General features: G+C 40.8%; 1 protein-coding gene across 4 annotated transcripts; it reads left to right on the top strand.

The window, feature by feature from the left end:
- Positions 1-1,624: 1,624 nt before the first annotated feature.
- ddo (D-aspartate oxidase) lies at positions 1,625-17,305 on the top strand. Of its 4 annotated transcripts, none has more exons than XM_061244993.1 (5): positions 1,625-1,681; positions 12,823-13,007; positions 13,423-13,531; positions 13,851-14,027; positions 14,982-17,305. In XM_061244993.1, the coding sequence occupies exons 1-5, from the start codon at positions 1,671-1,673 to the stop codon at positions 15,541-15,543; spliced, it is 1,044 nt and encodes a 347-aa protein (XP_061100977.1). In that variant the 5' UTR covers positions 1,625-1,670; the 3' UTR covers positions 15,544-17,305. The 4 variants fall into 4 exon arrangements, with proteins under 4 accessions (XP_061100977.1, XP_061100992.1, XP_061101000.1 ...); XM_061245008.1 differs by lacking the exon at positions 1,625-1,681 and adding an exon at positions 2,008-2,026; XM_061245016.1 differs by lacking the exon at positions 1,625-1,681 and adding an exon at positions 2,178-2,242.
- Positions 17,306-26,374: the final 9,069 nt, after the last annotated feature.

Consider the following 26,374-nt stretch of genomic DNA (forward strand, 5'->3'; position numbering starts at 1 on the left):
CGTACAGTTGATTAGACTAAGCAGGAGAAAATCCTCTCCTGGTTAAGGGCCTTGCTCAAGGGCCCAACGGCTGTGCGGATCTTATTGTGGCTACACCGGGATTAGAGCCACCGACCTTGGGTGTCCCAGTCATTTACCTTAACCACTACGCTACAGGCCACCCTATGCTACTATACTAACACGAGAGTTATGTTTTTCTCTGTTATAGATCTAGCAAATTCGTATTCCAGTGGACAAGCAGTCACAGTAGTGATTTGCTTTTACTTAAGGGAAGTGAGGGACTTGGATTCAAATTCTCCAGGGGTGTGTTCGCAGCTGCACTAAGTGAAAATATATGGATTTAGGTGCCCACAAGGGAGCACTTTAATTCAATATGTAGATGATCTGTTGTTATGTTCTCCTTCTGAGCAGGCCTGCAAAATAGATATATTGGCATTACTCAAGTTCATAGCAAAACAAGGCACAAAGTATCTTTGTCAAAAAAAAAAGAAGTATGGGATTTGGATCACATGCTGAATGCAAACGGTCGAACATTGGCAGATGACCAGATAAAAGCTATATTGGAGGCACCAAAGCCTACCAGATAAGGTTTTCCTCGAACTCGTGGGTTTATTCTCAAAATTGGATTTATGATTTTTCTAAGTGGGTCGAAAGTAGAATGGCCACGGCAACTGTAGTGGCCAAATGTTTTAACGAAAGACATTACAAGATGGGGGATTCTGAAAAAGAATTCCTTGGACAATGGCACACATTTCACTGGACAAGCAATAACTGATTTAGGGGAAATGGTATAGATGAATTTGAGGAGACATTGTCATACCATCCGGCAAGTGCAGGAGCAATAGAAGGAGCTAATGGGGTAATTAAGAACAAGCAGGTGAAAACAATGGAGCACATGAAATTAGATTGGGTGTCTGTTCTGCCTCCGGTGCTAATGGCGATGCGTAGCAGAAAGAATTCTGTTATAGATGGTTTTAATCAAGGAGCAAAAGGGTGGAAGTGTAATATAAATACTATGAACTAATCATTTTCATTTCACCACAATCATCATCACTCATTTATATTCATTTGTATTCATTTATATAATCAATATTAATTTGTTTGCATTTATCAATATATTTAATATACCTTAATATGATGAATGCGGTGGCTCTTACACAGATCACAACTTTTTGAACTTATATTGGAAACAAATAAAAATATACAAAAAAATACCAAAATCCAACATAAATGAGCCGCTAGTGAACTCACAGTCTCCAGCAATGTATGGCCACCTCACCCTGGAAATATAGCAACAATTCCAAGGAACATAATTTCACTCAAAATACTGTACATTATTAAAGGTAAATGTATACCCCTTTCATATGGTAACAATTTATAGTTTTGGAGTTATGAACTATGCAATTGAGCTGGTTGGCAATTGACAGTGTATAACAATGCATGTTTTGGCCACACAGCAACAAGTGCTGGCAAACAGGTTTTATAGAAGTGAGTGTACAATCTTATATTCTCATCAATTACATCACAATTAAATCCAATTGCATTAATTAAAAAAAGAAAAACAACAAAATTACAGTTCATAAATCATTCTTTTCACCGAACTTTTATTTTGATAAATGCAAACCGGAAGTCTCAGCTTCATGGAGCTGTATAGACGCTGCTAAAAGAAAATGTCTGCCTCGTAAGTACAACATTGCTTTTTGATGGTTCATTAAACTATATTCTGCCCTTGGACTTACTTTAGAGAAATAATGTTATGCCATAAAAAGCCTAGGATCCCATATTCTTACATACCGTAAATCCTCAAATTGTGTCCGGGGTCTTTTATTTACTTTAAGGCACAGGCCTTTATTTGGGGCAGGCTTGTATTCGAGGCAGGCCTTTATTTCTTATTAGGCTTCTGGTATAGAATTTTATTCTCAGAAATAAAGTAAAAGGCTACACTTAAAGTGGGCCAACACTGTTCAACACTTCCTGTAACCGTACAGAAATCAATTAGTGTAGGCTAATCAGGAAACACCGTTTGGTAAGTCATAGTGTCAGTCTTAACAGACTTAGTTTATTGCAAATATTCTCAAACACAATAAATCACATGCAAGTCCAGAATCCATAAAATAACAACTTGCCAGACGCGCCTTCATGAACAAGAACAAATTAGCGTAGATAACAGCAAGTTAAGGATCTTTTTTTCCTAAAGTGCGTTTTATTGTGAGACATGCGTTTCGTTTGGAGCAGCATACCGGTAGGCTATCAAAAGATTTTCGCTTTGGTTTGGGATTTAATTTACTTTTGGACTGTTTGATTCTATTGCTAAATGTTGGGACTGATGGGCACTGAAATCTGGTTCACTGTTAAGTTTTATGTAGTTGAAAGAGTGTCGGATTTCCACCCGTATGTTTATTGCGAGCCAAGCCAGCGTTTTCATTCATTCATTGAACGTGGGCTGTGCTGTAAACACATGGAAACCTTATTGCGTAGCCAAGTCGCCTAAATTGAGTTAATTTTTAATTTCGCCTGATTTACTTTTTATTAAATTCGTAGGCTGGAATGCCTCGCGGCAACAATTGTGTTTAAATGTATACTGCTTCAGCCTTTGGCAAGCTACTTAGAAGGGGGCGGCAAGCGACTGGTAGCTTGAGAGCAACGTGTTTTTTTTTTTTTTTTGTTTTTTTTTTTACATTTTTGTCATTTGGCAGACGCTTTTAATCCAAAGCGATTTACAAGTGCATAGGTTCTACCACAAGTCAAAGCATCACATCCATAACTAGGAAAATACACATGGAATGCTGTTCTAAACATATAGTCGTCATCAAAAGTGCCAATTTTTTTGGGGGGGGTTAGACAAGGGTAGGGATATCAGAAGGGGGGGCGGGGGGAAATCAGGGGGGAGGACTAAGGTAGAGTTTGAAAAAGTGTGTTTTGAGTCTGCGTCGAAATAGGGGGAGGGATTTTGCTGTCCTGACAGTGGTAGGCAAGTCATTCCACCACTGAGGAACCAGAACAGAAAACGGGCGTGAACGTGCAGCTCGACCGCCAGGTGCACGTAGAGAGGGAACCATAAGGCGACCAGAGCTGGCAGACCGGAGTGGTCTAGCTGGGGAGTAAGGAGTGATCGAGTGATGTCAGGTAAACTAGGACATCAGTTAAAGTCGTTGTCGTGTTTTCATTGGCAACGGTATTAAACCAACCAACAATATAAAATATTAAGAAGAGCTATTTTATTTCATTGAGTTAAATCGAAACAATGTCTTCTCGTGCTCATGGACTGATAGCCCTACTGGTAGGCAATATTACCCCCGCTTGTATTTTATTTGGCCGAATTGGCCACGCCGGCTTCAAATCCCGGACACAATTTGAGGATTTACTGTATTCATTCCCCCTAGTACCCTACCCTTATCCAAACGTTAACTTTTGACTGCAAATAACCGCATGCCCACCTGCTATAAGATGTCAAACCATAGTGTATCAAGCGAGCTAGCAAGTTGCCGCTGTTTAAATAAAACTTTATTTAAAAAAAACAAAAAACGTTTACATTTATCGTATAAAACACATTTTTCATGTCATAATTCCAAACTCACTCATTCGAAACGTACATTAACGTACGCTTATGGAGGCTCCTATTCTCGTCACTTTTTAAATACCGACCAATACTGAAACTGATTAAAGCAAAATATTATTAATCACTAAAAGCTGTTTTAAGTGTTTGCTGAAAGACAGGAAAATTAAATTGATAACCTTTAACGCAAACATCGGCCTGCTTCTCATCAAAGTGTCAGCACTGCTACAGCCATATTCACTCACTTAGCACTTTATTAGGAACGCTATACTCACAGGCGCATCTCAAAAAAAAGTTTTCCCCGTAATTTCATTCAAAAAGTGAAACTTTCATATATTCAAGATTCATTACACACAAAGTGAAATATTTCAAGCCTTTTTTGTTTAAATCTTGATGATTAGGGCTTACGGCTCATGAACATCCGGTATTTCAAAATATTAGAATATTATGTAAGACCAATCAAACAATTTATAATACAGAAATGTATGTTACTTAAAAGTATGTTCATTTATTCACATAAAGGCACTCCTCAAAGCTTACATGTCCCATTTTAACTGATGTCCTAGTTTACCTGACATAACCCTATATTATGTCAGTGTCTACTTGGTAGTCTGCAACAGAAAAATAATAATAATAATAATAACAGTGATATGAAAAATACACTTCAAATAATATGATCTTTATTAATTATTGAAATAATGCTTGATCCAACGTAATGCATATGTACTAGGTACGATTAAGCATGTATATTCGCCTATTGATGAAATCCCAAATAGGCTATGTGCTGTTCCGCAATGGGGGCAATATTCTTACCCCCAGTGAGATTAATATTCTTAATATTCATCTCACTGTTGAACATGTGCTCCTTCTGCGCTAGAACGGCCAAGCAAGCAAGCCTACTAGCGTATATAGGTATATAGTTAGTCAGTTCGTTTAGGTAACATTAGTTCGCCAGTTATAGTTTATAATTTAGCTAGCTAGTAGCGTTATCGAAGTAGGCTACGCGCAGACAGGGCTGCGTTCGCGTGTGATCAATATATCTCTTCTGACGGGTTATTGCATGCAGTCGTTTGCGTGAAAGTTGAACTGCCCAACTTGCACAGAAATTGCAGAGAATGTTAAGGTGTTGTTACACGATGCAATTTCCACGCAACTTTGGATGCGGCAACTCGTTGCTCGTGCTGTCATTTAATGCAATTCCACTGTTACACGGGGCAATTTGTAATCAATTTAAATTGCACGCAACGACCGATCAGACTCAAGTATGTATGTAGCGTTCGATATTACGCCGGATCCGTTTATTCTGTTAGATACAAATAAGTCTTGATCGCAAAATTTAGCTAACGCCATTTGTTTTCTCTTAACCTTACATTTAGCTAGTTACATTTACTTATTTTTGCGAGGTCTAAAATACTGCCAACAAGCAAACGCAAAGCCTAATGTGCGTTAATTTCATTGGACCACCTTGAGAACGAGTTGGAGGAGGAAACTGTCAAACGCCAAAAAAGCAGTTCTGGGTGCGCAACTGGCTCCTCAAGAGACAGGAAGGGGTGCTTCCACGCACTTCCCCATGTCCTTTAAGGTTGCTCCTACATACTACCCAAATAGCAAATTAGGATCAGCCTCCTCCTCCTGGCCTCTGAGATACCTCCTGTCTTGAGCTGTTGTCAATAGCAAGTGCTGTCTCACTCGCTCGCTCCTGCCCCTGACTAGCTTGAGCCTTCAACTTTCTCGAGCTCCCTCTGGTATGTTGTTTTTAGGTTTCAGTACCTGTCCTTAAAACTGCAAACCAAAAAATAAGAATTTTGTGATTGGATATAAGCTACAGCCTCCTAAGTGTGAACTGATGGAAATACACAGAACACTGGATGATGAGCTTGCTACAACTTACTATTGAAGGGATGCCCTGTAACATCTTGCCTTAGCAGCTCCTTCAAATGAGACAGTGTTACGTCCCTCACGTCTTTTTTTAAAGTAGGCAGTGTCCTTTGGGTCCCACAAAAATCTGTGCTCTGATAATCAAATTCACAGATACAACAAGTTAATCATAATAGCCACCCACACATATAAGTGTAATTGAAATAGATGAATTAATATTATTATTTTATTATTATTATTATTATTATTATTATTATTATTATTGATAACTATAGACTACTGTATGCTACTTTGATCTGCTGCTTTAAAACACGTCTTTCCCTGAAATGATATGAGAACAGTTGGTTTCTTACCAACATCTGGATTCTGTTCTGCTCAATTGTAGTCCTTCTCCTGGAACACATCCTTGTTAAAAGGCGATAACCCACTGGCCCTGAAGCCCACAACCCCTTTCTCCACATTGGCTGCCTTGTTATAGGCCTGTGAAAATAGGCCAGCCATTTGATACACATCGATCTGTACAAGTGTACGATCTCAATTTCAATGGGTTACAATTAACGTTCATTGGCCATTTTAACTGGTCTTGGCCGGGTCTCTCTTGAAAAATCCTAAACCTAACCCTAACCTTAACCATACTGTGGGCTGTATCCTGTATGAATAAACTATCTCCAATGAATATGGTTTTCATGCTTTATATTTACATACATCAATTAAAAAATATATTTAAAAAACTCAGACTTTCTGCTTTTTACCTCAGACTTTAAAAATATGATCTTTTAAAAAAACAATTATAATTTTTTTCTCTGAACAAGTTGATTCCTAATGACAGACCAAAAATAAATAAAGAACTATAATTTCATTACATCGTGTTTACAACTTTTTCAGGATGACTAAAAATAACATCAATTTACCTCAAAATCGTTTTGGTGGAATAACTTGACCTTGAAGAGATGAGATTGTAAAATGTTGCTTTGACGAAGAGTAGTGGTAGCCAGGAAATGTGTTGAAATAACATTTGGCGACATCTGGTGGTCCTGTGGGGAAATACAGCCGGGGGGCGTTACCCCCAACTGGGCGTTTTACCCCAAACTACGTGATGCGTAATTACAAGCAATTTAGCTGGCTAGCTCACAGAGGCTTAAAACATTACCTACGTTATTTCATTGTATTAAGCAATTAAAATGTTGTTTATAAAGTAATAAAGTACAACTAAAACAAAATGTCAACAACTTGTGGACAAGCTCTTTTATAGTTCTTAGTGAACTCTGCTGCTGTTTTCAGCCGCCATTAACTTAACTGAAGTAAGATCCATACAGTTAATCGCAAATGATTATGGGATATAATGACAATGAAAACTAGCATTTTGGTGGTGTAATTGCAAGGCGACGCAGACACCCCAATGCACAAGTATAAATGCTCTCAAGCCTCCGCGTAGACTCGACACAGAAGTATCACTCCTTCATCTCTTTTTCTCTTCCACTCTCCTCTAACACCTATCCATCTCTCCCACCATCCACTGTCACCTGTCGGCGGAACCTACGCCACCTGTCTTCCTCCACCCTCTCATCTATAATCCTCTCCTCCCTACCATCCGCGAAGTCTTTCTCTTGACTGTCTCCCGATAATGCTGCTACAACTCTCATGTCCTCCCTCTCATCTTCCTTTGACTCTCTGTGTCCCCTCACCACCAAACTAGCTCGGGCCTCCCCCCCCCAGTCCTTGGCTTTCTGATGCTCTACGAGCTGTCCGAACCGAACTGCGGGCAAATGGAGAGAAAATGGAAAAGGTCCTGTCTCCCCAGTGATATAGCTTCCTTCCATGCCCTCTTATCATCTTTCCATTCCTCTGTCTCTCTAGCTAAATCTTCCTTCTTTCACTCGAAAATGAACGCGGCCGCCTCTAATCCCCGCAAACTGTTTTCAACCTTCTCCTCTCTTCTGGCCCCCCCTCCCCCCCCCCCCCCCACCCCCCTCATCACTCACACCTGATGACTTTGTCTCCTTCTTTGAAAAGAAGGTTGATGCCATTCGCAATTCCTTCTCACAACCCTCTCCCCCTGCTGACCCTCCTACCTTCCCCAACTCCCTAGCCTCCTTTTCTCCCCTCTCTGACGCCGACACATTGAAACTCCTTACATCCCACCGCCCGAACACCTGTCCTCTTGACCCCATCCCCTCTCCCCTCCTACGATCTATATCCAATGACATTCTCCCTTTTCTCTCCTCTCTAATCAACACCTCCCTTTCTTCCGGCACCATGCCCTCTTCCCTGAAGAGGGCCAGAGTCACTCCCCTGCTCTTGACCCCTCTGCCCTGAACAACTACCGGCCTGTCTCTCTTCTTCCCTTTCTCGCTAAAACTCTGGAACGGGCGGTCTGCTCCCAACTGTCCACTTATCTTGTCCAGAACGATCTCCATGACCCCAACCAGTCTGGCTTCAAGAGTGGCCACTCCACTGAGACTGCCCTGCTCACGGTCGCTGAGGCACTCCACTCTGCTAAAGCCAAATCCCTCTCCTCTGTCCTCATCTTCCTCGACCTGTCGGCCGCCTTCGATACAGTCAACCATGAGATTCTGCTCTCATCACTGTCTGGGATGGGTGTCACAGGGTCTGCACTCGCTTGGTTTTCCTCCTACCTCTCTGGTCGCTCGTACCAGGTGACTTGGAGGGGCTCAGTCTCTGACCCTCACCCCCGACAAACTGGAGTCCCGCAGGGCTCAGTTCTTGGGCCTCTCCACTTCTCACTATACACCATGTCTCTTGGTTCTGTTATCTCTTCCCATGGCTTTTCTTATCATTCTTACGCTGATGACACCCAACTTTTTATTTCCTTCCCCCCCGATACCCAAGTCACCACACAGATCTCTGCCTGCTTGGCTGATATCTCTGCGTGGATGACTTCCCACCACCTGAAGCTCAACCTTGCCAAAACTGAGCTTCTTTACATCCCTGCTAAGTCCTCTCCGTCAATCGACCTCTCACTGACTGTTGAGGACTTTGTAGTTTCCTCCTCCCGTACGGCAAAGAATCTTGGGGTGACTCTTGATAACTGCCTCACCCTGGCTCCACAAGTATCCTCCACTGCCAGAACCTGCAGGTTCTTTCTGTATAATATACGCTATATCCGTCATCTCCTGACGGAGAAAGCCACCCAGCTCCAAGTCCAGGCGCTCGTCATTTCCCGCTTGGATTACTGCAACTCTCTCCTAGCCGGTCTCCCAGCGTGTGCCATCAAGCCCCTCCAGCTGGTCCAGAATGCTGCAGCCCGCCTGATCACCAGTCAGCCCTGGTCGGCTCATGTCACCCCACTTCTCATTGGCCTCCACTGGCTTCCTATTGCCGCACGCATCCGTTTCAAGGCCCTAGTGTTGGCATTTCAGGCTGCTAAGGGGACTGCCCCACCTTACATACAATCCTTGATCACTCCCTACTCCCCAGCTAGACCACTCCGGTCTGCCAGCTCTGGTCGCCTTATGGTACCCTCTCTACGTGCACCTGGCGGTCGAGCTACACGTTCACGCCTGTTTTCCGTTCTGGTTCCTCAGTGGTGGAATGACTTGCCTACCACTGTCAGGACCGCAGAATCCCTCCCCCTATTTTGACGCAGACTCAAAACACACCTTTTGAAACTCTACCTTAGTCCTCCCTCCTGATTTCCCCCACCCCTCCTTTCTGATATCCCTATCCCTATCCTATCCTTTTACAAAACCAAAATGAGGCAGGAAAATGATAATGATAGCCGATTTACTGATTGCTTAGACTTTTGCTTGTGACCTGCATTCATGGCTTGCAATTACGTGAAACGCAAAAAAAATCAAATTAAAATAAAAAAAGGGCCGGATAAATCTATCGCGTCTCGCCGATTTCAGTTAAAATATGAAATACGAGGTCCTGATCTGCCCACTCCCCCTTTGTCTCCATAGCCGCAGACAGTGATTTTAGTGACTTCTACAGTGTCCAATAGCTACTTATCGGGCAAGCACTTGTGTGAAAGCCAATAGGCTCACCGAAATGCCATTCAAACAACTGCAAATGAACGACCATACATACCTATGTCAGGTGAGCCGTAGAGCCAAACTGAACCAGTGAACGAAAATTGACCGAAAGGAGCCAACGAGCCATAGAGACCCACTAAGCCAGTGAACGAGAAGCGATCGAAAGGAGCCAGTGAACGACGGAGCCAAATGAGCCATTGAACTACTGAACGACAGAGCAGTGCAGTTTAGCCTTAAGATGTAATGTTAATGCCCTTAACAGGCAGCGCACATTCCGTGAGCCTGATGAATAGTTAGGATATCACAGAAAATATTTAATTTTCTCTAATATAGCCAGCTAGGCTATGCAATAAAAGCGATGAATGATTTTGCAAACATCCACAATGTGTATCATGTCCTTTTATTCGTTTAGGTAGCATACTGATATGTAGCTATCTGTAGGCTGCAATAATATATTTCAGGTATTGTCTTAATTACATCAATGTTTTATTTCTTCATTTTAATGTATTTTAAGTGTTGACAATTATAATTTTAGCTAATGTTTCATAAATATGTCAACAACAAAATCTACAATTTCTTATGAAACCAGAAATGAAGCTGTGGAACATGAACTGTTTATTAATGCTGAACTGCAAAAAAAATCTGGAGAAATTGTAATCTCACCAGAACTATTTGAATGGATAGATAGTACTCTGGGTAAGTGGACAGATACTTTAATTTAATTTTGGGTGAACTGTCCCTTTTATCCACTTTTAGTACTATTATCCATCTTAATAGTACTTAATAGTCTCCAGCCCTTTTGAACCTTGTGCCTTACTTTGCGCTTGAAATATCCTGTGTGAAACGAGCACAAGTGCTTCCGACCACGCCCTAAATAAACTTGTGCTCTTCGATTTAGACTATTTATGATTAATATGAAGCCCGAAGGTCCAAAGTACAGGGTCAGCTAAAGCATTGTTGTTTTTGCAGTGTCATCATGAAAGTGGAATTATAAAAGTAATTATAAATGCACTTTGTAATCAGGCATTGAAGTGGACTTTATTCTCTTTCTTATTGTTTATTATACATTGTATTACATTAATGGCATTTGGCAGACACTCTTATACAGAGCGACTTACAACAAAGTGCAAAGTGCGTACCCATAACCAGGGAAAAGTGCGCTGAAAGACTCTAGAGGGAAGTACAATTTCAACTGCTAACAGTAAAACAAAGATAAGGACTAGGGCCTATTTGATTATCAAATTCTTTTTATTTTTAATTGTTATAATACCGCACCATGCAAATATATGAATAATGAACAGCTTACCTGGCCAAACAAAATGAGCAAAGGTATCATCCTAATAACGTAATATCGTAATAACACAAGTAAAGACAACAATAGTTAAGGTTTACAGGGAGGAGTATAGCTTGAAGAGGTGTGTCTTCAGTCTGCGCTTGAAGGTGGGAAGAGATTCTGCTGTTCTGACCTCCACGGGGAGTTTGTTCCACCACCGTTGAGCCAGAACAGACAGTTCAGTTCCCTGTTGAACAAGAGGAAGGCATTTATTGAGTCACTGAATCTTGTCCTCAAGGAATAGGTAAGGATTTTAACAGCCTAGTTTTACCTTTGGAATGTGCTGTTAGTAAAACATGACTGTTATTTTACATTGTTAATTTGTCTCAAAAATTGAATGGGGACTACATATAAAAAGTGCTGTAATAAAGACATGGTGAAACAAAATGCCTTTTAATAAAAGCTTTAATCTAAATCTGAATAAACCGAAAAAGGCAAATTGATTCCAAACTTTTGAGCAGGGGTGTTTATTTGTCTGTAATTTTTTTCTGAGTATGTACTGTACTGTGCAAAAGTCAAAGACCACCATTTATTTTGTTTAGTTTTCAGTAAAAGTTAAGCCCAAGCTATTTATTCTTCAATGTCAGAAATAATATAGGAAACATATACAGTGCAGTTCATAAGTATTTGAACAGTGGTCAAAATGGTGAGACTGTCACCTTTAATTTGAGGGTATTTTTTGAGGGTTTCATTTGGTACTCCCTCCTCAGGAGATCTGCTGAGCAATATCAAATTTGAGCTTTTTCATACAGTTTTCAGAACAGTTGTGGGGCGACATGGCTCAGGCAGTAAGAGCCGTTGTCTGGCAGTCGGAGGGTTGCCAGTTCAATCCCCTGCCCAGGCTGTGTCGAAGTATCCCTGAGCAAGACACCTAACCCCCAAAAGGCTCCTGACGAGCTGGTCGGCGCTTTGCATGGCAGCCAATCGCCGTCGGTGTGTGAGTGTTTGAGTGTGTGTGTGAATGGGTGAACGGAGAAGCATCAATTGTACAGCGCTTTGGATAAAGGCGCTATATAAATGCCATTAGATCTAGATCTAGTTGTATGGTATCTATCCTTTTAGAGACAATGCCACAACAAAAACATAAGCATAAAAGGTAGATTTCTCTTTGGCTACCATGAGCTACAAGATTGTGAAACAATGGTACACTGTATCAGAAGCGGAATTAGCAGGGTTGCTGTGCGTTTTGCTTCATTCCTGAAATACACTGTTGAATGGATGTTGACAGTGACATTGTCTATTGTTTGTGTATTATGGTCCCTGGTTATGGGTATGCACTTTGTTGTACGTCGCTCTGGATAAGAGCGTCTGCCAAATGCCAATAATGTAATGTAATGTATATATATTTCAATCAGAGCATACACTGAAATTTAGGCTATTGTATATTTTAAATTCATTGGCTTTTCCTTTGCGTTGTTCAAAGCGGGTATGATAAATATGTTATCACAGTGTGAAAAGCACAGGCTATGATAATTATCGTATTTGTACCATAATTTTTTTCAAAGCCAAAAAAATTGCCTAATTGTATGATAACTTTGCCATTTCGGCCATTTTTTGTCATCACTGATACGTTTTTAACCAAAAATTTCTGATATTGTTTAAAAAAAAACTGTCCTACAACAGAGTGCCTAGGTCATCATGCTCTCACAAGGTAATTTTTTTTTTTTTTAATCCATAACTACTCTCGATTTTGAAATGATTACATTTTATTTGTACACTAAACTGGCTGGGAGCCAAGTCGGTGCAGAACTATCTGTGATCACAGTTAAGCAGCAGAAATGATTCGTTTCTAAAAGCAGTTTCTCTAATTTTCTCAGTCGAGTCTCCTTCTTTAGCTGATCCCTGCTCGTTTCATTGTGAAGTATCCAGTTTGACAGTTAGACCACCCTCACCCCACCCTTGCCAATATAGTGCTGATTCACATCATGTAAATAAATTGGGCACAGGAAAACAAAAATAGAATGTAAAATTCCAATAGGTGGAAGGACTAAAGAGTTGAAGCTGTCCTGAAGAGCACTCTGTGTACAGATTGACCTGAATTGTTCACCTCCCTCCCACAGAGATCTTGCAATGCAGCGCACGAGGGTGGTCGTGGTAGGGGCTGGCGTGGTTGGCCTGTCCACAGCAGTGTGCATCGCAGAGGCCCTTCCATATTGCTCCGTGACGGTCCTGGCAGAAAGGTTCACTCCAGATACCACGAGTGACATTGCTGCAGGGATTGTGATGGGTGGCGTACCATTTCCCGGTGAGGACTGGAGCCCTACGCTCAAAATTTGCGTTCTCAATCCTCAGGATATTTTATGAGAAATCTTAATTAAGCATCTTAACTTTTTATTAACAGCTTCTTTTGTGGTGAGAAAGCTCAAATTTCCACAAGGCTAAACAATGTAAATACAGTCTACGGGCATGTTATTGAAGTGACAACAAAAAAGCATTTTAGATACTGACATTACAGAGTTTGTGCTAGGATTTTTTTTTTCTTTAACCGGTAAATGTGCATGAGAGATTTGTTTTCAGTTTGATTTACCAAGCAGAATGTCTTGAAGGCTTTACACTTCCTTATAATATTCATATAATTATAATGTGATTTAATACACCAGAATTGCTGAATTGGTAGTAACTTGTTTGTAATCACCTGCTGATGTCGCCTTTCCTCCCAGATATTCCTCTGCAGCAGCAGCATCGCTGGTTTAAGAACACTTTTGATCACCTGCTAGAGATTGCCAGGTCCCAGCAAGCTTCAGAAGCAGGTGTCTTCTTGAGCTCAGGGTAAACGCCCACAACACACTGTCCACTTGCAGAAGCGATTGTGCATTATCACAGCCGTAATATAATACATGGGCAATTCCAGTCTTTGAGGGCAGAGGTCCTGTTATAAATAGAGTTACCAAGCAATTCAGTAGTTAATGTATTCCTGGAAGAACCGGCTAGGTTACCTCCTTTCCGTATAATTACTTCAGCCTTATTACTATGATATTCTCAGGCTTGCAGAACCGGTACACTCTGGGGGTTGCCCTACCTTTGCCTCAGTGACCTAACATAACACCCATGTCTGATTTTGTGTGATGGGATGGGAATTTTTCTCAAGATGGCAGATTTTCCAGGAAGTTCCTGATGAACGCAGGCCTTTCTGGGCGGATGATGTGCTGGGGTTTCGCTACATGACTGATGCTGAGCTCAAAGCATTTCCACAGTACAAGTTTGGCCAGGCCTTCACCACTGTCAAATGCGAGTGCCCCTTTTATCTCCCATGGCTAGAGAAAAGGTTAGTTTGTTCTCTCCCTTTTCTTTTCACAAGGATGAGAAATGACAATTGAGATTTGTGACCCTGTGAAATGAAAATCCTTAGTTTAATTCATATGCTGCATTAACAACCAAAGAAAACAAATATGAAATAATGCTTATTTTATTAAGATGTTGTATTTTTATTGTATTTGTTTTTATACTGACCACTAAATGTATTTTGGGTTTGGATTTATATGGGTCTATATTTTTTCACCTGTCATTGATGATGGAAAATGTAGTTGTGCAGATTTAGTTGGTTGCCTTTATGCTGATAGTACAAGCACAGCAATAAAATAACATCACTGTGTTTCAAAGGTTTGACTTTGTTAGCCGAGAGGAAAATTAGCTAATGAAGTTCAGTAGGCTTGATGGTAGGCTGATTGAACTGGCAAATGTCAAAAGCTTGTTAATCTGGATAGCTATTTAGTCAGAAAGCTAATGTTACTCACCTTTCTGACGCATACGCAATCACACAATGCAACATCTACTGTATATTCTCTTCAAATGCTTAGGTTGACTAATGGCATGTCACATAGCTGCTTCTTTCCAACATTGTTACAGATGTCTTGGTGACTTTGATGCCACTGTCAATTGTTATTCACATTGAGCAAGTTTGAAAACTAATGTTGATGCATTCTGTTGATGTTGCCATTGTTTTGATTCCCTTCAAACCTGACTCTTCTAAATAACGTGTACTTTCACCAATACAAGCATCCCACCTTTCCTGGAATTTGTCACCTGCTCCATGATCACCTGCAAATCAGCAGTCTGCACCACAGGCATGAGTGAAGTTTGCATTATCATGTTGTGAATTGAGGAAAAGTGAATTAAAAATGATTTTTTAGATGGTTGGATATCTGGCAATACTTAGAAAATTTTTTCAGATGATATATTTTCAGATTTGAGCCTCATGCTTTTACTCATATTCCTGCAGATTTAAAAGGGCCGGTGGTCTGATGAAAAAGGGGAGAGTGACAGATCTCCAGGAGCTGTGTCACAATTATGATTTGGTGGTGAACTGCTCTGGCCTGGAAGCACGGGTGCTGGTTGGGGACAGCGCGGTGCACCCAATCCGGGGGCAGATCCTCAGGGTCCATGCCCCCTGGCTCAAGCACTTCATCCGGGTCGGTGACGGGCACACCTATATCTACCCTGGCCGGGACAGTGTCACGGTGGGGGGCACCCGCCAGGTGGGTAACTGGAAGCTGGTGGCTGACGCGGGTGAAAGCGAGGCCATCCTGGACCGCTGTTGCCGGCTAGAGCCATCGCTTAGGGAAGCTGTGTGCCTCGGTGAGCTGGTGGGGCTCAGGCCCGGCAGGGCGAGCCCTCGCCTAGAGAGAGGGCTGCTGGAAACAGCAGGGGGCCGAAGGGTGCCTGTGGTGCACAACTACGGGCATGGGGGGTGGGGTGTCTCCCTCAGCTGGGGTACAGCACTGGAGGCACTGAAGCTGGTCAGGGAGAGCCTGATTGAGCTCCCACCTCCGTCACGACTGTGACTGCCCAGTGAACTACGAGTCACAGTCTAGACCAATCAAAACCAGATATCACTGATATAAACCGCAATTTAGACCAGTTTGCAGACTTGGTCCTGGCCCGGCAGTGTATGCTTGTTTTTGTTACAAACAAAAACATTATGTTATTTCTATATAATTGCAACCCCTAAATGAGCTGTTCATTTTACTTTTGAGCAATGAAACTTGGCATTGAATAACCTTGGACATACTTTTGCTGCATAGAGAACTATAGTACCATAAAATCCCTTTTGCTACTCATAGCCATTTATTTGCTGGTAGAATTAAGTGGAAAAAGGTTACATGGCAGATAAAAGCATGAAAATTGATACAGATGTCCCTTGGCTGATCCTAAGACATTCTTAAAGCAAACTAAGTTTTAAAACAAATTCAAAATGGTTGCCACCTTGTTTGCCAATTGATATAAAATGCACTTAAATGGCCTCTTAAAAGCATGAAATTTGCCACAGATGTCCCTTGGGTGATCCGAAGACATCTTAAAAAGGGTGCCCAAATAAATCTTAAATGGGAAGAAAGTTATTGAGCAAATTCAAAATGGCTAACTAATTTGTTGTTGTTTCACCTAAAAAGGCTGTGAACTGAACATAGCTATGTAAGTTTGTTATATTGATACTAATTTTCCTGCAAATAGGTAGCTCTCAACATAAATCATAAGTTTTATAAAATATAATCTTATTCCTAAATCTCATTTTAAAATAATTTTATAAAAAATTAAGTTTTTCGTAATTATACTATTTATATTTACATTGATATAGATATATTTAATCATAATAAATTCAGAATATAATAGGACATACAGGCAGTTATGCCAAAGTCCTGCCAAAGCCGAGGTTGGCCAGCACACGTGGAGCGGCATAATTGGCTCGGCAGGGGCTGTAGGATTGCCGTATACAGTAGAGCCCTGATTGCACTCGCCTCGGAGTCAGGGACGCGGGAATTTGAGACTCTAATATCCTGATCCTCCTGGGCCACACCAGCCCTTTTTGGATAAGATTGAACACCCCTGAGCTAGAGATCTCGCTGAGTCACTAATTAGTAGAATCAGGTGTGCCCTGCACTATACAATCAAACTCCTTGTACCCACTATGTAAAAACATATATGTTGCAAGGTTGCATAATGAGGCAACTTAACATGCCCTTACTTACCTTTGTTAATGCACTTTGAAAGTCACTCTCGATAAGAGTCTCTGCCAAGTGTCTAAATGGAGTCTGGAATATTGAACATGTACTCATGAAAACATTGATGTAAAAAAATTTCTTTTAAAATTCCATTATACACTTACAGTATGTCAAAATATACAGTTGATGTCACCAAAACTTTGGGTTCTAATGGACAATTCCTGCTACTGCTGGTCTTAACTCCTTAAGGCAATAATCTCTGTTGGGCACCTCTACATCCTGTGACACGATGTGTGATTCACACAATCACAGAGCTGGCTCATAGCAAATTTTATGAAGATTTGTGGAGGGTGAAAATCAAGTATGATTCTGTATTTAAATTTGCATTTTGTTAATGTACATTAGTTGTAATGTTTGGTGAAAGAATGTACACCTACATATTCTATTTTGTATTTATGTATATATTAAAAACATTCACAGATTTCATAGATTTAAGTGCGCAAAATCAGAATCCCACAAATAAGTAGCAAGTGCAATATGAATGGGATAAAATTTTATGCTGGTGTCTGCTTGCTTTGACATTAAGCTTAATAAAATTGTGTCAGAATCCATTTGTTTTAGTGATGTTTTGTTTGGTAAAGCACGTCGTCAAGGGTTTTCATCTTTATGGCAGCTGCTAGTCCGATCATAGGTGCCCATTTAGAAATGATGTGGATACACTATCAAGTTAAACCCTCCCTTTGTGAGGCCAATTATTAATTCAGGCTTCCTGCCACAGTCCAGAGTAGCATGAACCAGACAAGTTCAGATGCATCACTGCTAGAAGAACAAACTCCTCAAGTGGCATTAACTTTACAAATAGATGCAGTGACTACTGAGCTCCAGTGAGAAATGACACTCCTCATATAAACCTCTGAGGATAAGTAAGCAGAGAGAATTAATTGAACTGCCCTTACTGGTTGATTCAGTCTTAGCTTGAGCAAACTTTACACAGCCCATAGTTTACATGCACTCAGTGATCACTTTATTAGGTAGACCTATACATCTTGTTAATGAAAATATTGAATCAGCCAATCATGTGGCAGCAACTAAATTCATAAAAGCATGCAGACGTGGTCAGGAGGTTCAGCTGTTTTTCAGACCAAATGTCAGAATGGGGAAGAGCTGTGATCTAAGTGACTTTGACCATGGAATGATTGTTGGTGCCAGACAGCCTGGTTTGAGTATCTCAGAAACTGTTGATCACCTGGGATTTTCACGCAATGCAGTGTCCAGACTTAGTGCGAAAAACAAAAAAACATTCAGTGAGCAGAGTTCTGCGGGAAGAAACATGTTGTTAATGAGAGAGGACAGAGGTCGAACCTGACAGGAAGGTGACAGTAACTCAAATAACCTTGCATTACAACAATGGTATTCAGAAGACCATCTTTGAACACATAATGCGTCAAACCTCTAAGTGTATAGGCTACTGCAGCTGAAGACTTTTCCAGTCTAATAAATACCTAATAAAGTGCTCACAGTGTAGTTTACATAGTCACATAATGCTACCTTATTGAGACTATGACATGCATTCATCTTGTTTACCAGGAAAAGTATTTCCTTCAGATCAGACTCAAGCATTTGTCGTCATGTCTGTCCCTGACCTTCCCACAGTAACATTTCATGTGACACTGGAAACGTAGCTAATATTTCCTTTTGGATTCATATCAATGTATGCGTATCTCAAACATCTCCCCTGGAGATGTTGTGATTGGACTGTCCCTTCCCTGAGCAGCAGCTCTGTCTTTATAATTCTTCAACAATGTATACAAAACATTTCTCCAGGCACACATTGGCATATGCTTGTGTGAGAAAGGCTACCGATAAAAACCAGTATCTAAATGGTAAATGGTTGGCATTTATATAGCACCTTTATCCAAAGCGCTGTACAATTGATGCTTCTCATTCACCCATTCATACACATACTCACACACCGACGGCGATTGGCTGCCATGCAAGGCGCCAACCAGCTCGTCAGGAGCATTTGGGGGTTAGGTGTCTTGCTCAGGGACACTTCGACACAGCCCGGGCGGGGGATCGAACCGGCAACTCTCCGACTGCCAGACGACTGCTCTTACTGCCTGAGCCATGTCATATCTAACATCCATTGAAGAAAACGGAAACATGGTAGAGGCACTTTCACAAGCTGTGCCCACCACTTCCATGCTAATAGTCAGGGCTGCATCAGCCAGCTGTGGGTGTCCTGTTCCTCCTCCTATTCTGGAAGCTCCTGGGTTTTAGGTTGGATGTTCAGGAATTTGGGATTGTGCAGGGGGCAGGGCCAATTTTCCTCTTCAGCAGGTGGAACTGGTCCCTGACGAAGGTGTAAAGGTCAGATTCATACTTCATGCGCTGGTGCAGCACCTGCACCTGCGTGTGCTTTCGCACCGTGCCCGTCCTATTCCCCATCCTATTCCCCATTCTTTTGTACTCTGTGGAGACAGACACACAGAGGACATAGGCTGGGAACCACAGGAACTAGACAATATAACCAAATTACATCTCTTGACAATACAGGGTATTGCCCAAGACTGCTTGTATGGACAATCGAGCACAGAGGTTCTAATGCTGCGTTTCAGATATCTCGGAAGTCTAGATTTTCCAACCTACTAGAAAAAGTACAATGGAATGGCATTCCAAACGCAAAGCTGTGGTTCCTACTTGTAAACTTGGGCAAATCTATCTACCCCGACTTCACAGAGAAGCAGGTGTCTGACCCAGAGGTGCACTTTGTAAATAGTAAACCATCAACTCAAAGTACTGTCACCTGTTCGGATTGCTTTACTATGTTTGGACTCTCGCCTGTGACTTTGGCCAAGTTTTGGATTACCGTTGTTATACCTGTTTGCCCCATGATTGGACCTTTGCTTGTGACAACGATTCCAGACTTGTTTGCCTCTGCCATACACCTGTGTTTGACCATTGCCTGCCTGACCTGTTATTCATTGACTAAAGACACTTATTAAATTTATTTCTGGGTTGCGATTATTCTCCCAGGCAGCAGGAATGAATGGAACCAGCAATCATGTAGACAACCCAGGAAGCCATCTGACTTCACGGACAGAGGCTGGGTCAGCATGAGTCAGAGATTCGCTCTATCCATCAGAATCTTCAGAACCTGCAGGCCCAGATGACAGGCAACTCAGATTCTCTGTCAGGAGCCCAAGTCTCTGAGGCTTCCCGTGGCCACCCTGAACCACACCTATCCCCCCTGGAGTGCTACGCTGATAAGTCTGGTTCCTGTCTCAGTACTCCAGTGTTCAGGCTGCAGCATTTTTCATTCCCGACTGAATACTCCAAGGACACCTATGTGATAACGTTGCTTGCTGGAAAGGCTTGTGAGTGGGGTACAGTCTTCTGGGACTCTGAGACTCCTGAGTTTGACACCTGTCTCCTCTTTGCTATTGCCATGAAGAAAGTCTTTGTCCAATCTGCAGTGTGCCACTCGCCAGCTTCTTTGCCTACGACAAGAGGACAGGTCTGTGTCAGACTTCTCTATTACATTTTTGGAGCAACAAAATGCTTTATGACACGTTTCTGCACAGACTATCTGTGTAAATAAAGAATTAACTCACCACCTGCAAGCTTCCTCAGACCCTGGTGTCATTGACAAATGTCTGACTGTGATAATTGGTCACGGGAGCAGCATTAAAAAATGAAGACGATGATGAGCCCAGCTCTGAGGAGGAAGAAGCTCAGGACAGTGATGGAGAATCTGAGGACAGTGAAGTAGAGCAAACGTAAATTATTTTAGTTGTAACTGTTTTAGTAGCAGGCTAGATGATGTCTGTCATTGAGGTATGTTTGGTTATTCATCTCTTATGGCGTTATGGCGTCTTCTGATGATGTGTTAGGCTAATGGGTCAGTGATGTTTTAGGCTTTCAAGACATCAAAAAAAAATATAGTACCAGATTATTTCAAAAGTTATTTAAAGTGTCTACTTTACATTTCAAGTATTTTTATTGAAGCATTTTGTAAATTAGGTACTTGCCAGATTTTACTACTGGAAATGTCATTTGGTAACACTGTTTTTTTTTAAAATAAATTTATTTTAAATACTTTTCTTTCACAAAGCCAGAGAGGGCCTGCACACCTTGGTAGAGTTTTTTTGCAGGTGCAGCTTTTTTTGAGGTTAAACTTTTGAAAAAGTAAGGAAAAAGCGCAACACTGCTACTTTACAGAGTCACCACTTTGCGCTTTTTCCTTACTTTTTCAAAAATACTTTTCTTTTAACACGACTCAACTAAAATCCATTATTGGAGAATATATTACACCAGAGACCAAATTCATAAATTTGATCAAATTGTATGAGATAAATGTCTATAATGTAAAATAAATTAAGATTTGTTATTCCACTCATTTTGGGAGTGTGAAGGAATAAGGTGCGAAATGGAGAAGATTTTATCAAAAGCACTAGACAAACAAGTAGATCAATCGCCATGATTATGCTTACTTAACGAGATTAAGGATAATGCTGAACTAAATCGCAAGCGAGGATAGTTGATTCCTGTCAAAATCAAGTGCAAGCCGACCATTTATACCGAGCCTCTCAAAGCCCTATGTCAGGCAGGAGATACAGAAAATCAAGGAACAGCTTTCTCAACCCAAGAGAGTGCTATTGAATTTTGGGCTGCACGAGGTTCTACTGTTTACTAGACAATGCCAGCATCTCACGCATTTGCTGAGCAGGTTTTTAGCATTACATGTGTTAGGGAAAAATGCCCTTTTTAACATTTCACAGGTGAGCATCATCTGATGAAACAGATTCAGTAAAAAACAACAATAGCTATTCTTCAGTTTAACTTTCGTATTTATTTGCAAAGAAATGACAGAAAGTGAGAAAGCTTACCGGCTTTCTGATTTGCATCAGGCACAGTAAGACTCTTATACACACTTTTCCAGAAGGGGGGGCTTTACCAAAACAAAAAGACATGAAGCTGGCCACGAACATTTATCAGTATTTTGTCTTCTGAATACCCCTTGTTGACCTTGCTGTAAGAACAGAATGTGCTAGCTGAGATTGTTCTTAGCCGTATTGTAGCCTTACATGATGCAGGTTGGTCACTTGATGAAAAGAAACATCTGGTGACATAAAAATTATGACTTGGCCCGCTCAAAGTCCAGACCTTAATCCCACTGAGCAAATCTTGGATTTGCTGGATACCAAGATAAATAAATCTAATGTAACATCGAAAGAATCTCTTTGGAATGAACTTCAAACCATATGGAATGGTTTAACGAGTGAAGAAATACAAATTCTGGACGATTAATCAAAGCAAAGGGTGGCCACACTAGATATTGACTTTTTTCTCCAAAAGAGACTATAATTTTTGTTTTCACAATATATTGTTATCTGTTTACTTATTTTCATCTACATTAACCAATATTACATGAAATAAATACTTGAATAGTACTTGGTTTCTGATTTATATTCATTGTGTTAAGTGTATAATCATCACTGCACACTACTGTACACACATCCATGCACACATACACAGACACAACAAGCACACACACAGACATGCGCACATGCATACACACACAGCTTTTTTTATATGAGCGCAGTCATGCACACAAATAAACACGTATCATGTGCACAAGCATATGCTTAAAAGTTAAAAGTTTATGATGGTTAAAAACGGTAAAGCACATTATTCGAAGGGTGTGGAATCTGGTCCTGGTATTATTTTATGTGAAGTTTCAGAACAATGTAATAGAATCAACTAAAAAACAGCAGGGCATAGCATGTCATACTCCATTTTACGTATCTTGTATAACTCTTCCCTTCCTCCTACATAAATCACATCCAAGAGACCCATTCTAGGAGGGGCATCTAATGGACAAGTTAGTACTGCAAGCTAGACAATTATACCGTTAGAGACACAATACAAGGGTCATTGTGCCTGAGAAGAAGGGGAGGAGTTAAATGTTCTGAGTTTTGGTTGATGAAAACAAGACTAAAACTAAGAAGGATAAAAATGACTAAATGTGACAAACTAATATGCATTTTTGTGTAAATCTAAAATAGCTGACAAAAATAACATTGGACTGTAATACAAATGTATATGATCAGGTTTGTGGAATAGTGTGTAATAGATACAATTATGTTTTTAAACAAGTCATATACTTTGATCAAGAATGATACATCAGGCTTATTAAAACTTTTGAAATGAATGAAATACTTTTAAGTTTTCTATTTACTTTATTTTTTATAATATCATATCCAACATACAAAAACTTACACAATTTAAAATCATAATATATAGAATTTATTACACCAGACAAGCACAAAATGGAATATGGACTTGGAAAATACATAGAAATGAAAACATGGAAACAAACTATGAAACAGGGCCACGGTATGTGATACATTATTACATTATTGGCATTTGGCAGACGCTCTTATCCAGAGCGACATACAGTTGATTAGACTAAGCAGGAGACAATCCTCCCCTGGAGCAATGCAGGGTTAAGGGCCTTGCTCAAGGGCCCAACGCTGTGCGGATCTTATTTTGGCTACACCGGGAATAGAACCGCCGACTTAGCGTGTCCCAGTCATTTAGCTTAACCACTAAGCTACATACATACACTTGTGTAACCTATACTGTATGGATTGTTCTTAATACACATCACAAACCATGAGACCTTGACCCGTGGAGGACAACCTTGAAGGTATTTTTCTGCCAAACATTTTTTAAATCTCAGGTCAACGACAAAGGAAGATAGAAATACAGCGATAACACAGATTCATTATGGTTTATTTCTGCACGGTTTGTTAAAATCAAGCTGATCGGGAGAAAGACAAGTACTTTTTTTTGTTTGCCAAAGATCATTACCCACCATGGATAAGAAAATTGAAGGTTGTCAACAGAAAGACAATCATGTTGGATTTGAAATTTAAGTAGGCAAGATATATATATTTTTATTTATATACGAGTTTGTTCACTTTGTCACTGGTAAGCTTAAGCTTTTAATACGTTCTATTGTGTAACTCAGTGATGTAACTAACCAGTGAGCTGAGAAATCCCACGGACCAGTTTTACCAAGTGTAAAGTCCAAACTAGAGAGCTACAACGTACTTTACTACAAAATCAGCTCATAAATCTTGTGGCACCATGATTACTTGTATATCTTAGCTAACTGGTTATATCGTAACTGTTTTGGACATTTCAGTTAATGTTCGCATCAACTATCAGAATGTGGAAAAAATGTGATCAAAGTGACTTTGACCGTGGAATGGTTGTTGGTGGCAGACAAGGTGATTTGAGTATCTCGGAAACTTCTGATCTCCTGGGATTTTCACGCACACTTGTCTCAAGAGTTTGCAAAGAATGGTGCAAAAAAATCAACAAAACAAAAAATCCAGTGAGCAGTAGTTCTGCAGACAGAAACCTTGTTAATGAGAGACGTCAGAGGAGAATGGCCAGATTGGTCAAAGCTGACAGGAAGGTGACAGTAACGCAAATAACCACACATTACAACAGTTGTATGCAGAAGAGTATCTCTGAACACACAACGCATCATAACTCTTAAGTGGAGAGGCTACAGCAGTAGAAGTCTGAAAAATAAGTTATAATAAATAATAAATACACTCAGTGGGCACCTTATATAGGTCATATTTCTTAACCCTGTGTTCTGTCCATTACATCATATGGACTCCAACTAGGGCACAGACGATATGACGTAGGGCAAAAGAAATAATACAGAAAAAGAATCTTTTTTTTCTGTGTGGTATGTAAAAAAAAAACAATTATTTGGTAAAATTCATTCATTCATTATCCTAACCCGCTTATCCTGAAAAGGGTCGCAGGGGGGCTGGAGCCTATCCCAGCATACATTGGGCAAAAGGCAAACCCATGCAGACACGGGGAGAACATGCAAACTCCACACAGAGAGGCTCCGGCCGACGGGGATTCAAGCCCAGGAACTCCTTGCTGTGAGGTGGCAGTGCTACCCACTGCACCATCCATGCCGCCTATTTGGTCAAATGAAAAGTGATTTTTCTTTTTAATAGTATGCTCAGAATTAACATCAATATATGTCAAGTATTTTTATTTTGCGGTCTAAAATTAACAGAGCCCAATGGGGTAATTGGCTTTTTGAGCGCTGTCTAATAAAGTGCCTGTCTTCTCTCTATGTCTGCATACGCTGCAACTTGTTGTGAACATGATCCAGAAGGAACCAAGTGTCAAACCACTCCTTGACAGGTACTCCTTTGAGTACTTGTCAGGCTCTTCCACAAGTCTTTTGTAGCAACTGAGCGACTGCTCCAGCTGTATGGACTTCTGGAGTTTGAGAACTGAATGCTAGCCCCTTGGAATGAGCCCTTTGATTGAACGCTGCCAGAGAACGGGTGAGCTCTTTGAGGTGGAGGTGATAGGAGGAGGAGAGTTAAGGTACATGACTGTGACCCGCAAGGTCGGTGGTTTGATCCCCGGTGTAGCCACAATAAGATCCGTACAGCCGTTGGGCCCTTGGGCAAGGCCCTCAACCCTGCATTTCTCCGGGGGAGGATTGTCTCCTGCTTAGTCTAATCAACTGTATGTCACTCTGGATAAGAACGTCTGCCAAATGCCATTAATGTAATGTAATCATTAAATTTGTATGGTTTTGGAACAGAGATTGGATTGCAGATGAATGGACTTTGAACATATGGACTACGAGGTGGAGGTGGGTAAAAAGAAAAAAAAAAGGTTGTTGAAATCAAAGATCATGAGAAAGAGAGATTGTTAATACAAATGAAGGAGGTTGGGGGTGTAATTTTGGAGTATCAAACTAAAACACAAATAGACAAAGAATTAAAAATCAGAGCACTACAAGGGTGAAATGCTTTCCAATGAAATAAAAAGGGGCCAGTGATGGGAATAGTTAGTGGGGTCCCACTCTCCGTAGAAGCCGTTTGTTTCCTGGAGGTGGTGGATGTTTGTGGGGCAAGGTGGTTGAAATATAGAGACAGAAAAGAAGAAGAATGTGGATCAGTGCTGATAGAATTACTTGGGAAGCTACCAGAAAGGATTTTATTACATTATGGAAGTTATAGGGTGAGGGCATACGAGAGGGTACCACTAAGGTGTCATTGGTGTCTGGAATACGGACATGTAGCTCCAGTACGTAGGAAATGGGTGCACAGATGTAGAAGGTGTGGGAAGGATCGGTGTCCAGAAGAAGAAGGTAGGTTGTCTAATGATCAGCCTATATGGTTTCACAGTGGGGGAAATCACAAAGTGTGTGTAAAACATTGTGAGAGAAGGAGGATTGAGAGTGAGGTAGAACGGATGAGAGCAAAAGAAAAAAAAAATCATATGCAGAAGCAACAAAGAAGAGTAAGGGTAGAGAAGGAAATAGGGAGGAAAAAAGAACAAGACAAAGGGGGAGTGTGACAGATTTTAAATATGGATTGTAGAAGATTTTTGGCCTTGATAGAGAATGGTAATGAATTGTGCAAGTGAAATAGAAATGACGATTAGAATGGTGGTGGATGCAGCAAGGGAGATCTTGGGGATAACTCACGTGAGTGGAGGAGATCAAGGGAATTTTGGAGAAAGGATTTGGGGGGAGTCAGTCACCAAGGAAGTAGGATAATACTAAATTAAATAATGTGGCATTAGGAAGGGGTGGGAGAGTATTTTATATAGA

The sequence above is a fragment of the Conger conger genome, chromosome 1 (assembly GCF_963514075.1).
Source record: "Conger conger chromosome 1, fConCon1.1, whole genome shotgun sequence".
Classification (NCBI taxonomy): Eukaryota; Metazoa; Chordata; class Actinopteri; order Anguilliformes; family Congridae; genus Conger; species Conger conger.